Genomic DNA, 13,944 nt, shown 5'->3' with positions numbered 1-13,944 from the left:
TAATCCCTAACATTCATGTAGTTCAAAGCTACATTACCTCCTTTAAGCCTCACAGTAACTCTCAGGTAGGTTGGAAAAACATTTTTATCTAAATTTTACAGATGAGAAAATGGATGCAGAGATGGTGTGATACTATATTTGAAGTTGATCTGCATTACTCAACTCGGTGTAATAAATTTGACAGATATTTCTTAAGCACCAGATACTGCAGAGATGGGTAGAAAGTCTCACACTCACATCTGTGCCTATCAATCAACACTTTCTGGTAGAACATGGAGTATTGATGGTGCCCCTCCAGGAGTACTGTGAGGGATTTAAAAAAAAAAATAAAGATGTGTTTCTTTCAAGGAGTCTGCAGCCTCACCGGAAAAGACAAAACTGATACAACAAATAAAAACAAACAATAAAAGACAATATATAATTAAGTGCTAAATTGTGTACTCCGGGCTAAGTGCTGTAGGAGTTTAGAGAAGAGAGAAAATCCATGAGCCAGAGCTCAACCAGGAAGGTTTGATGAAGGGGACCCAAGATGGATGTTGACGAATGGGTGGGACTGGAGAAGCTGAAGGACCAGACAAAGAGGTAGGATCACGGGAGAGGCAAGAGCCCAGAGACTTGGTGCCAAGGATGAGGGACTGCAGGCTGGAGCAGGAAGGAGGGACGGCCTCTGATGGGTTCTGGGATGCTGGAAGGGAAGCTGCTCAACATTGGATAGCTGGATGGATGGATGGATGGATGGATGGATGGATGGATGGATGGATGGATGGACGGACGGATGGGCGGGCAGACAAGAGGCACACCCAGAGTGACCCAATAGCAATAATATTTAAAACAAGGACACAGGAGGAGAAAATGGCATTTAAAAAATGTTTTAATATCTAAGGAATTCTAAGCACTGTTCTTTACTTCTACAACAGCTTTTTTAATACAAGAAATAGTTATCAAACTTCAAAATAGACAGATAAGAATATAAAACTATAAACACTCATATCACTTAAGGCTGACAGTAAATAAGAACATTTTAGAAGAGAATTTCTGTATACCCTTGCAGTTCTAAACTTACACACTTGTTTCAGCTCCATCATGGCCAGAAAGATAATATATTCGGGAGTAGCCAAGAGATAGTCTTTAAATTATGCTTTTTTTCCCTTTTAAATCCAGCATCAGTGCCCCACATAAAGATGACCACAAACCCAGAACAAGGTAGTGGTTACTTCTAGGGAAAAGTTTTCTAAAGCAGGAGTTGTAAAACTAAGACCAGTTGCCTGATTTTGTATGGTTCATGAACTAAGAATGGGTTTTACTTTTTTAAAAAATATATATTTTATTGATTTTTTACAGAGAGGAAGAGAGAGGGGATAGAGAGTTAGAAACATCGATGAGAGAGAAACATCGATCAGCTGCCTCTTGCACACCCCCTACTGGGATGTGCCCGCAACCAAGGTACATGCCCTTGACCGGAATCGAACCTGGGACCCTTGAGTCCGCAGGCCGACGCTCTATCCACTGAGCCAAACCGGTTTTGGCGGGTTTTACATTTTTTAATGGCTGAAAAAAAATTAGTGTTTCCTGTGCACCAAATAATATTTCAGGACACATAAAAATTATATGAAACTTACATTTGCCAAGCTAGCATGACTCAGTGGTTGAGCATCAACCTATGAACCAGAAGATTGCAGTTCGATTCCCCATCAGGGCACATGCCCAGGTTGCAGGCTAGATCCCCAGTGTGGGGCATGCGGGAGGCAGATGATCAATGATTCTCTCTCATCATTTAGTTTTCTATCGCTCTCTCCCTCTCTGAAATCAATAAACATACGTATTAAAAGAAAAAAAAGAAACATTTCAGTGTCCATAACCAAGTTTGGTTGGAACACAGTCATGTGTTGTCTGTGGTTGTTTTCACACTATGATGGCAGAGTTGGGTTGTTGCCTAAAATATTTACTCTCTGACCCTTTATTTAAAAAATTTGTTGACTTCTAAAGTATGAAAACCTAATAGCTTTTTTTGCCTACAGCCAATCTTTGGGTTACCTGGGAGGGAGCGGTATGGAGAATTCAATTTGAGCTTCTGAATTTTCATGAGTGATATTGAGATACTTTATATTCTATCTCAAAGACTGGTGAACTTTAAAAAGTACTCTTGAGGACTGACCACTGTACAGTAGCCCCTGTTGTAGGTGGCAGGAAAGACACTGGGTGTTAGACCGGTGGGGGTCAGACCAGGCCTGGGTTCAACAACCTCCATACTTGAGTTCTGGCTCAGAAAGAATTCAGAGCCAAGACCCAAACTATAAGAAAACTTTATTTGTAAAATCATAGGGGTAGAAGAAGTAATTTGTAAAAGAGATGGGCTGAGGAAACGAGTTGTGGAAGCAAAAGAAGGGCCCTCGGAGCTTGGGAGTGAGGAAAGTGATGGCAAGGCGCCTAGAGGGTGGAAAAGGGGAAAGGGAGACTGAAAAGGGAAAGGCACCAGCATGCTCCCTGGAGGGAGAGCCCTCTGGGTCCTCCACCCTAAGTGTTTTAAGGGTGGAGATTTTAGGGGAGGTCACAGGGGAAGATCTTAATAGAATAGTCAGCAGCTTTCCAGGTGTGTCCTTTCAGGGTCTAAGTCTCCACTGATTGGTCGGTGGGGGTGGGGTGTGGTCATTATTCAATGCAGCTGGTCCTGAGGTCAGCCATGGGGTTGCTGGTCTGGTTTTATTGCTTTTCTCAGCCTGGAGCTAAAATACAACTGAGGTCTAAATGTTATCTCTAGGGAGGAAAGGTCAGGGGGTCCAAACTGCATGACATCAATATGCTAGGGGATAAAGGCCACTCTAGGGACAAGGCCCCACCCTACAATTGTCCTTTGCTAGGCTTTCCACCTGGGGCTTTCCACCCTGGAGACCTTCTGTACCATCATCCTTGCTCTGCTCATGTCTAACTGCCTACCACACCCACTCACCCTTGATCACAGTTTCCCTTTCCATGGTTTCAGTTACCCTTGGTCAACCATGGTCCAAAAATATCAAATGGAAAATTCAAGAAATAGACACTTCATAAGCTTTAAATTGTGTGCCGTTCTGAGTAACGTAATGAAATCTCCCACCATGCTACCTGAGAGGTGAATCTTGCCTTTGTCCAGCGTTTCCACATTGGATTCACTCCTCATCCCCTCCCCCCCCATTAGTCACTCAGTAGTTGAGTTATCAGATGACTGGAGTATCACAGTACTTGTTTTCAAGTCATGCTTTTAGTAGCCTCAGGCTATGTCACGATGCCCAAGTCATTCACTTCACTTCATCCCTTCACGTACGCATTGTATCATCTCACATTATCTACAAGAAAGGTGAGTACAGTACAATAAGATATTTTTAGAAAGACCACATTCACATAACTTTTATTACATATATTGTTATAATATTTCATTTTATAATTAGCTATTGTTAACCTCTTACTGTGCCTAATAAATTAAGCTTTATCACAGGTTATGTGCGTATAGGAAAAAAAACGTAGTATATACACTGAGTGGCCAGATTATTATGATCTCTGAACGCATAATAATCTGGCCACTCAGTATATATATATTAGAGGTCCCGGTACATGAATTCGTGCATGGGTGGGATCCGGCCAGCCTGGCCAGGGGGAGGGGACATGGGCGGTTGACCGGCCTGCCTGCTGGTCAAACTCCTGATCGAGGGGACAATTTGCATATTAGCTTTTTGTGATATAGGATATACACTGAGTGCCCCGATTATTATGTGTTCAGAGATCATAATAATCTGGCCACTCGGTGTATAAGGTTCGGTACTATCCGAGGTTTCAGGCATCCACTGGGGGTCCTGGAACGTATCCCCATAGATATGGTGGAGGGGCTACTGTAAATATTAAATAATCATTTGTTTGGCTGATTTTAAATTTTTTTTTTTTTTTTGCAAGAAGTGAAGAAAGGTAGATCTTTAACAGTGGGGGAGGGAATACTATTCCCATGGCAGCATTTTTTCATGAGAAACTTTCCTCTCTACTCCTAGGAGGGAATATTGATGAAGTAACATTGCCACTTCTCACAGCTCTTCTCATTTGCTCTTCTCTAAGGAAGAAGTGATGGAAGGGAGAAGAAACTGATAATTCTTGGTTCCAATAGTGTCTCTATGTCCCTCTCTGTCTCCCCTGTTCCTCTCTTTCCCTTTTCCTTTCCCTCTCCCTCTCTCTCGACCACCACCACCCTTGAATTCTGCTACCTTCATAGGGGACTCCACTCTATCTCTGCTTCTGCATGCAAAGCACACCTAGGTTGGGGCCACTCTCTGTTCCTACTTGCAGGACCTGATGGGTATAATACATCAATTTCCTTTCAGCTTCCTAGGTAAGGGCATATTTTGCAGATGCTCTCTGAAGTGGGGAAGGAATGGGGAAGAGATAGTAAGAAGACACCTGATTGTGGCCACAAGTCCAGTCCAAATGTCCAGTCCAATTCCAGCAACTATGAAGCTGACGTATCCCCATGGACCTTACCCAATTCATTCTACACTCATAGAGAAAAAGAGGGATTGGAGTACTTGCACCCTTGTATGCCCTACAAACCACTAATAACAATGGAATCATACAAGTTAGTCTCCCATAAAACCAGTTTTGAACATTGATGAAATTATATCCTGTACCCACCCGTGTGTGTGTGTGTGTGTGTGTGTGTGTGTGTGTGAGAGAGAGAGAGAGAGAGAGATAGAGAGAGAGAGAGAGAGAGAGAGAGAGAGAAAGACCTCCTTTTTCCAATACCAGATCCATCCTCTGAAGAAAAAGCTTGACAAATTGAGAAGGTGGCTGTTCTCAAGCAACAGCTTGTTCTCAACAGCCCTGCTGGCCTCGTATGTAAGTTATCAGACAGTTCACCTCTCTCCATGGAATGAAGCCTTTGGTAGTCCTGGGAATGGCTGAGCAGAAACGTTAAAGCTTTCTGTGCACTGGGAAAGTCCAATAGTCATGTCAGACAAACTGGAGCCAACAGTTCTCACTACTCATTAACAATAGCAAGCTGTCTAACCTGAGGCAGGCAGCTTCCTGCTTTGTTTCCCTGAACAGGATTTTGGATAGTAATTATCCTAGCCATATATTTTCATGGTGCTTTTTTAAATCACCTATAACACGCAAATATACTTCAGAGTTTTTTTTTTCTGTTTTAAGGAATTAAAAACATTTCTTATTTAGCACTTCAGTCATCATAAATTTGAGCAAGAACTATTATTTATTAAATTGATAAAATTCTGAAAATCAACTTTTCAGAAGCTATTCGTGTTTCTGAAAAATGTGGGGTTCACTAAATGAGTCAGGGTAGGCTAACTACTGAAACAAGCAGTAATGATTTGTTTCTTGCTCATGTCACAATACAACAATGGTCATGGATGGGGGTTGTTCATTCAAAGACACCCTCTAGTAGCTCCTCCATCCCCTGGGACCTCAAAGTCCTCCACTAGGTGCTCTGCACTTGACAGTTATAAAAATAAAGAGGGAGCTCAGCAGAGTTGGAAAGAGAGAGTGCATGGAAGATTGCTTTCACAGTGGAGTTTATGGGGTAGGACCAGAGGTGGCCTGCTTTCTATTGATTAGAGGTGAGTCATATGGTCATACCAAACTGCAAGGGAGTCTGGGAAATGTAGTCAAGCTGTATACCCGGGAAGAAGAAATGGGTTTGGGAACATATAGCCAGATTCTGACATAATTACCATGTAAAACTTTCAGACCTATTGCAGACACTGTTAGTTCACTGCCAAGATTCCTGTCACCAGGCAATGCACCCTTCAGTGAGTGTTGTCTGATAATGGCTCACAACTGCTACTTTCTTTAAAGACTTCCCCTGTAGCCAACTGGAGCCACTTCAGGTTACAACTCCACACTCTCCCCGCCCCTACCGCCTCCCCTCCCCACCCCACCCCACCCTCCCAACCCCCCCAACCCCCCACCCCCCGCTGCAGAGCAGCCCATAGCCAATGGCTAGCTAACAGGAAGGATAAAAAGCTAGCCCCTTGCCTCAAGGTGAAACCAACTTTTACAGTACAAATCATGTTCCAGAGAGCCCTGTAGGATGAGGCTGAGTCAAGTCTCCAGCTGAGACATCCTTACTCAGCTCTTTCCCCTGCCCCATCCAGCTTCCCTCACTGAGAGCTCTCCTTCAACAGAGCACTTAAATTCGAATCTCCATTTCAGTTTCTGCTCCCAGAGAACCCAACCTGAGCCAGGATTTTACATCAGAATAATACATCTCACATCTCTTTGAAAAAGCATGAGCAGCACAAGTTGATCTGCAAATATTTAAGTGATCTCAGTAGAGTATATATAGTTTTACACTCAATAAACAAAGACCACTTTCCCAGCGCCGCAAACACAATCATTTTATGGTGAATATGGATTGTGGTCTCATTCTTCATTTTTTCCTGCCCTTTTCTATATTGACCAAGTTGATGGGACTATTGGGTCATCTAGGATCTGAGTCTCAGACTTGCAAGGCCAGAAATACGTATATCACTTCTTTGAAGGTATGGCAACCCATAGGAGAGGGCAGGTACATAAATCACAATTCCGGTTAACTGATTTACATCCGCAGCCCTATGCTCTGTGAATTGTAATTCTCACACACATAGCGTTTCCCTTCTGTGCATAATGGGGGTGGGGGGCGGATATCCACAAAGTATTCTCCAACAGTCAGCATTAGCAGGTAAAACTACTGGGCTTTCTCTTATTAACAGTGAGAAAGCTTCTGGTGTGTGTCCTCTGTAACAATATCCACTTCACAGTATAAACAGGTACTATTATTGTGTTCACTTACAATTACAGAAGGTAAGGCACAACTTGGCAAAAAAACTAAATTTATTTTTTGTAACCTAAAGTAAGGTGCAATAAATCAAACTTTTGAGAACAGTCTTACATTCCATATTGAGGGGGAAAGACTCCTCCACACAGAAATTAGGGTCTTTCCTTCTTGTTCCTCGTTAAACCGTTACAGCAATGTTTCATCATTCACATAATATCATATACACACACAAAAAAAAAAGATTAGAAAAATCACAAAAACATCTTGAACATCCAGCTGCTCTCACCAATACATCAACTCTTAGGTTTAAGATATGGACTAGGAAAACTTCAGCAGTCATAAAATAGAAAAAGAGACACTAAGGCTACAAAAATAAAAAATAAATGAGGTAGATAACTAAGCTTTCATACCTATGACTTGCCTGTTCCAACTTTGTAGCCTTCATGCAACACTCATGAAGAGAAATCTTCATAATTATTTGGCATAAGCTACATCAAGGAAATTTTTAATAAAATTAGTATGTGAAACCCTGGCCGGGTGGCTTGGTTAGTTGGAGCATCCTCCCATACACCAAAAGGTGGTGGGTTGGATTCCCAGTCAAGGCACATATTTAGGTTTTGGGTTTGATCCCTGATTGGGGCCCATACAGGAGGCAACTGATTGATGTTTCTCACATCAATATTTGTTTCTCATTAATAAAAAGATATCCTCGAGTGAGGATAGTATGTGAACCTATGAGAAAACATGCCCTTCCATGAGTTTCTTCAAGAATGAAAACCCACTTATTTGATAGAAGAGGCATTGGTGAACTAAACTAAGTCACCTGAGAGCCCCTGCTCGGGTGCCCACCTTTTCTGGTGTTCAGGAAGAAGGTGGCATTTGGAGAGCATAGGGAATAATACATTGGCACTCTTAGGGTTCCAACTGAACTGTACTTCAATAAGCAGCTGCACATACATTGATTCCCTAAGGACTAAAATCAGTCCATTTGAGGACATCCTACTTAAGATTCCAAGGTTAAAGGAATTTTGTAATTCTACAATGTTAGTTTTTATAAAAGTACGTTCAAAAAAAGGAGAGAAAAAAAGGCCCCAGCTGGGTAGCTCAGTTGGTTAGAGCATTGTCCCAATACGCCAAGTTTGCAGGTTCCATCCCTGGTCAGGGCACATACAAGAATAAACCAATGAATGCATAAATCATTGGAATAATTTCAATGTTTCTCTTTACCTTTCTCTCTCTCTCTAAAAATAAATCAATAAATTTCAAGGAAGGAAGGAAGGAAAGAAGGAAGGAAGGAAGGAAGGAAGGAAGGAAGGAAGGAAGGAAGGAAGGAAGGAAGGGTGGGTGCAGGGTTGAGGGGCATACAAAGCAGGTCCCTAAAGACAACAAAGCTTGTCCATTTACCTGCATACAGTCACCACAGCAGTATACAGCACCCCTCCTCCCAATTAGGCTAAGCAGTTGTCTTTTCCATTGTGGTTCAGTAAGTTCCAACTTGAAACAGGTGACAGTCTTTGGAAATAGTAACTCTAGCTTGTACAAAGGTTTTATGTACACAGATGGTTGCAAGTAACCAAGCTACTTTGCAAGACCTACTTCTTTCCAAAATTTAAAAGAAACACCAGTCTGTATGATTTTTGTTGTTGTTTTTTTGGTGTGTGTGTGTGTTATTTTCGCAAAGCAGCACAGCAACATTGTGATTGTAGGACTTGCTTGAGTTTGTGGTCACAACTGTAAACATCGTTTGCTCATCAGCAAAAACAAACAGGAGGAGATGAGTTATAACAAAACAAAAAAAGAAGAAAAAAGGTTCAAGAGTGGTCACTCTACATTTCTCCTTCCAGTGGGCTCTCCTGGAGCTTAGCTTCCAGTAAGTGAGGGGACTGGTGTTTGGGAATGCTGTCAGCAGCACCTGCTTTTTCCACATCAGCACTAACAGCTGACTGAGAGCTATCTATCTTGGAGACAGTGGTGTTACCCACAGCAGAGCTTGCCCCCTGGGAAACTGGGGGAGTTGGGATACCTACACTCTGAATCACTGAGATCTGGTTGGTATTATTGGCCAGACTACCACTGAGCATGGTGGTGTACTGGTTGCACACAACAGGGTTCACATTCACTGAAGGGACCATGGTTTCCTGAGGAAACATTTCAGGAAGCCTCTTTCCATCTGTTCCTAACAGAACCATGGTGTTGTCAATGCCCTGCTTCCTCCCACAGTGTGCAGAGCTATTGTTGGCCGTGTGTGTCATATAGTGGGCCTGCAAGTTGTCTTTGGTGGTGAAAGCTTGCCTACATATGTTACACACGAAGGGCTTCTTCTGCCCAGTGTGAGTCCACTCATGAATTTTAACAGCACTGGCCAATGAGTTCTTCCCGAACTGTGCGCAGCCATGTTGCTTGTCTTGTTGGCATGGCTGAGCTGCTAACAAAGATGGCATGCCTGGGGATATGGTAGTGGGTCCAAATGCACCAGGAACTTCAACTTTGCCAAAGGTTGGCTGGGCCCCGGCAATTGTTAATGGGAGACTGATCCAACCTTTCATATCAGTGTGGCTGTTCTTTGAGCTCTCTGTTTTGCCATCAGCATCAGGAAACTTGGACTTGATGCTTTCTGCTTTGCTATTGACTGGGGTGAGAGCCTGAAAAGACGTGACTTCCAGAAGGTCTGGATTTCGGCTCTGATACTTCTGGTCTCCTATCACTGAAGACAAGTTGGTCAAGCCACCACTCTCCACCAAACCTTTTCCTCTGCTGCTCTGCTGCTGTGTGACCACAGGAGCAGGGCCCACCACCAGGGGAGCTGTGATGGTGAAACTTGGTGTAGGTGATGTCGAGTGGATGCTCGGAAGAGGCATGGGGATCTTCGATGAGCTGCTAGGGGCATCCTGGGAGCCAACTTGGTCTACATCAGTGATTTCAACATCATTGTGACATATGGCACTTGTGCTGCCATTCTCACCGATCTTCATTGGCTCAGGATCCCTAAAGTCACAAGGATTTTCCAGAACAAGTGTGTTGGGAATCTGACCACTCGTGTGCATCCGAATATGTTGCTGCAACCTGACCGCATTGGTAAACTTCTTCTGGCAGATGGGGCACGAATGCTTCGCCTTTGTGGATGTTTTAGTTTGGTGAGTCTTTAAGTGTGTATTCAGGCTTTCTTTGGTGGAGAAGATTCGGTCACAGGTCTTACACTGGTATGTACTCTCCCTGGTGTGGGTGCGGTAATGCATTTTGAGGGACCTTTTGGAGCTTAAGACACGGTGGCAAGTGTGACATTCATTGGGGTGAGTGGTGGTCTTATCATTGTTCTCCACCAGCTGCTGCAACTTCAGAGTCTCTGACCCTCGCTTGGGTGCCCCTCTCCCTTGGAAACCATCAACCCTTGGGTAATTATGGTCTGTCCCCACCCCAGAGAATCGGTATCCATCCCCACTTTCTGGAGGCCAGGGCCGAGGGTAGTTGGCTAGCGAGCCACCCATTAGGTCCTTGGGGTTAGTCCCACAAGAGAGATTCTGAGGTAGCCCTACATTGGGGGTCTCTGTGACCAGGGCAGATTTGCTAAGACTTGATTCATCTTCAGGGACAGGTACAGAGAGTGCATAGGGAACACCAACGCCTGTCGCCATTTTGTCGTGGAACTCGCCAAACAGTTGGGGGTTCGCCTTCGCCTGGAAATGTTGATTAAAGTGCGCCTGGAGGTCATCCTCTGTGGTGAAACACTGGCCACAGACAGAGCACACGAAGGGTCTCTCTTCAATATGTGAACGGAGGTGGACCTGCAAGGCGTTATCAGTCCCAAAAACCTTGCTACAGTGTTTACATTTGTACAGGTAGAAGGCAGCCTTGTCTCTGGATTTGACATCTACTGGGGGGACATTGGATGGCCTCTCTTTCCCATTCATGGATGGGTCTGATGCCACAGTGGAGAAAGGGCTCTGGAAGGGCACAGAGCCTGGGGCCTGAGGTATCAAAGCACCTGGAAGGTGGTTCGGAAGCATCCTTGACCCATCTGGCCTCGGGGCAATGGCTACCAGCCCTTGGGGCACAGAGCTGGTGGTGGGAGGGATATTTGCGTGAGGTAGGCTGGCTGGTCTCAAGGGGTCCAGAAACAGACCTTGGACCTGCTGGGACACATGGCTGCCTATGGTCTTCAGGGCATCAACTCCCGCTATGCCTGAGTGGAAGGTGTGGGCGGCCCACATGCTCACCCGGATGCGGATCTGCTCTGTGAGCTGCATCTGCTGTAGCTGCTGATGCTGCAGATACAGGACCTGCTCCAGGAACCATGGGATGCTGTTGGCACCAGGCAGAGGAGCAGGCAGTGGGGTGGGCAGGTGGGGAAGCAAGGGGGCAGGCACGGGGGGAAATAGAGAGGAAGGCAGGGATGCAGGCAAGGGGGCAGGCATGGGGGTGGGCAAGGGGGCAGGCATGGGGGTGGGCAGGGGGGGAGGCAGGGGTGAGGGCAGTGGGGTGGGCAGGTGGGAAGGTAGGCGTGTGGGCAGGGGGGTGGGTAGAGGGGGAGGTCGGGGGTAAGGCTGGAAGGAAGGCCGGGGGGTGGGGAGGAGGGGAGGCAGGGGGGCAGGCAGTATGTTGGCTCTCTGCTGACCCACTGCCACCTTGGTACCCCGTAGTGCTTGAAGAGTGACATTAGTTTTGGTCACTTTGCCTTTGGGTAAATAGCTTAAGTTCTGGGACGTGGTTGGCAGAGCAGTCTTCTTTAAATGCAGAACAGACTCTGCCCCTGGCTTCTCCTTCATGTCCCATGAGCTGCCACCATGCTCCCTAGGACAGTCCTTACTGCTTGGATTGTGTGGTTGGTAGCTCTCCACAGCCCTGAAGTCTTTTGAAGGCACCAGCCCCCCACTGTCCTTCACGATGAAGACAGGTCTAAATTTAGAGCAATTTTTCTTATGTTCTAAGAACTTAAACACGTTAAAGAACACTCCACAGCACATCTCACAGATGTGAGTCTGCTGCCAACAAGGTCTCTTTACTTTCACTTGGTCCCCATTCATGTCCTCACCAGTCCCCGGGTTGTTCACTGGAGCACCTGGCTCCCTCACTGCAGACACCACTGTGGCCGCATCTGCAAACTTCGGGGCCAGCTGCTGCGGCTGCTGCTGTGGCTGCTGCTCTCCCTGGTCCTCCTCCAAGGTGATGTGTTGAGGTTTCATTTGCTTGCGCCTCGACATGATGCAAGTATTAGGATGCCAATCAAGCCACGATTATTTGCCCACTCTGCCACAAATTCCTGGAGTTGGAGATAAATTTTAAATAATAAAATTCTCAAATATAGAACCATAGAAACAAACAAAGGAACTAAGTAAAGACAATGGATATGAAAAAATTTTTTTCACAGTCAAGGATGTTTCCAAATAGCATTTTGAGAAAAAGGAACATGTCTTAATCATGTGGTGCTCAATAAATGATTGATTTACATTAAAGGAGGAATCAGAATTACCTGCAGAGTACTAGAAACACAATGGCAAAGTAGCCTTTCAAGATTTCCTTTCATGGCTTATGTTTACCCTAGCCACTAAATCTCCTCCTAGTTTAAATCTACTTTCATGACATGATTTTTATCTCAATTTCATGTCTTCTTTACATTTTCAATCATTTCTTTAATTCTCTAGAAGTCCATCCAGTCACTACTAGCAGATGTCCAAGATGGCACACTCACAGGGCTGTTGAAGGAGGCCTTGAGTCCTTCTTATGTAGGCCTCTCCACAAGGCTGCCTGAGCGGCTTCAGGACAAGGCAGCTGACTTAGCCTAGAGCTAGTGATCTAAGACACAGTGCTTTTTCAACCACATAGTCTTTTATGACCTAGTCCCACAGGAGACATACCACTTCTGCCATAATCTATTTGCTAGAAGCAAGTCACTAAGTCCAACTTACACTCAAGAAGAGGGGACTTGATCTCCAGTTCTTGAACGGAATAACAAAGAATTTATGGATAGATTTTAAATCACCACACAACTCTTCAAAGAACTAGTTCCTAACTATTGTCTTGTTCTTTACAAAGTCACTCTCAAATTTGCAAAGTGCTATGGTTTTGAGTTTAAACTGATAACAATATATTTATAACCTTATAATGAGAACACAGTTTTTAAATTTCATAAGCATTTAGTTTACTAACCTTTTTTGCAGTAATTTTAGATTCACAGAAAATTATAAAAATACTACAAAAAATTCCTGTATACATTTATACATTTCACCCAGATTCCTCAAATGTTTCCAGGTATCCTTTTTCCCTCTCCCTCCCTCTCTCTCTCTCTCTCTCTCTCTCTCTCTCTCTCTCTCTCTCTCTCTCCTACTCTTTCTAGATATATCTTTTCTGATTCATTTGAGAATAAATTGTAGGCATAATTATCCCTTTACCCCTGAATACTTCAGTGTACATTTCCTAACACTTATGTTCTCTTGTATAATCACTATACAATTATCAAAATCAGGAAAGTAACTATCTAATCTATAAACTTTATTCAATTGTCACCATTGTCCTACTAATGTCCTTTAGAGTAAAGTGCGGGGGGCGGGCCTTCCACATCCAGGATTCAATTCAGAAACACATTTTGTATTTGTCACATCCCTTTACTCTCCTTTCATCTGAAGCAGTTCTTTGGTCTCTTTATCTCATGACCTTGACAATTCTTGAAGATTACAAGTCATTGCCTGGCCGGTGTAGCTCAGTGATTGAACATAGACCTATGAGCCAGGAAGTCAGGGTTCAATCCCCAGTCAGGGCACAAGCCTGGGTTGCAGGCTCGATCCCCAGTAGAAGGGATGCAGGAGGGAGCTGATCAATTATTCTCTCTCATCATTAATGTTTCTATCTCTCTCTCCCTCTCCCTTCCTCCCTGAAATAAAAATATATATTTTAATGAATTTGGCAATATAGCATGATACAAAATTAACACCCAGAAATCTATGGCTTTTTTTATACACCAATAATGAACTCACAGAAAGAGAAACTAAAAAAACAATCCCATTTACCATTGCAACAAAAAAATTAAGATACCTAGGGATAAATTTAACCAAGGAGGTAAAGGACCTGTACTCAGAAAATTACAGGACACAAAAAAATAGAGGAAGACATAAACAAATGGAAGAATATACTGTGTTCATGGACTGGTAGAATCAACATCATTA

The 13,944-nt window shown here is 44.0% G+C and overlaps 1 protein-coding gene across 1 annotated transcript; it reads right to left on the bottom strand.

The window, feature by feature from the left end:
* Positions 1 to 8,613: 8,613 nt before the first annotated feature.
* On the bottom strand, positions 8,614 to 11,985 carry LOC103298206 (sal-like protein 4). The gene is made up of 2 exons (XM_028130254.2): positions 11,382 to 11,985; positions 8,614 to 11,117 (listed from the first exon to the last, which is right to left on the bottom strand). The coding sequence occupies exons 1-2, from the start codon at positions 11,983 to 11,985 to the stop codon at positions 8,614 to 8,616; spliced, it is 3,108 nt and encodes a 1,035-aa protein (XP_027986055.2).
* Between the last annotated feature and the right edge of the window lie 1,959 nt (positions 11,986 to 13,944).

Source organism: Eptesicus fuscus, chromosome 1 (assembly GCF_027574615.1).
Source record: "Eptesicus fuscus isolate TK198812 chromosome 1, DD_ASM_mEF_20220401, whole genome shotgun sequence".
Classification (NCBI taxonomy): domain Eukaryota; kingdom Metazoa; phylum Chordata; class Mammalia; order Chiroptera; family Vespertilionidae; genus Eptesicus; species Eptesicus fuscus.
Note: the sequence above shows the minus strand (reverse complement) of the source record. Positions and strands in the feature narration are given on the sequence as shown.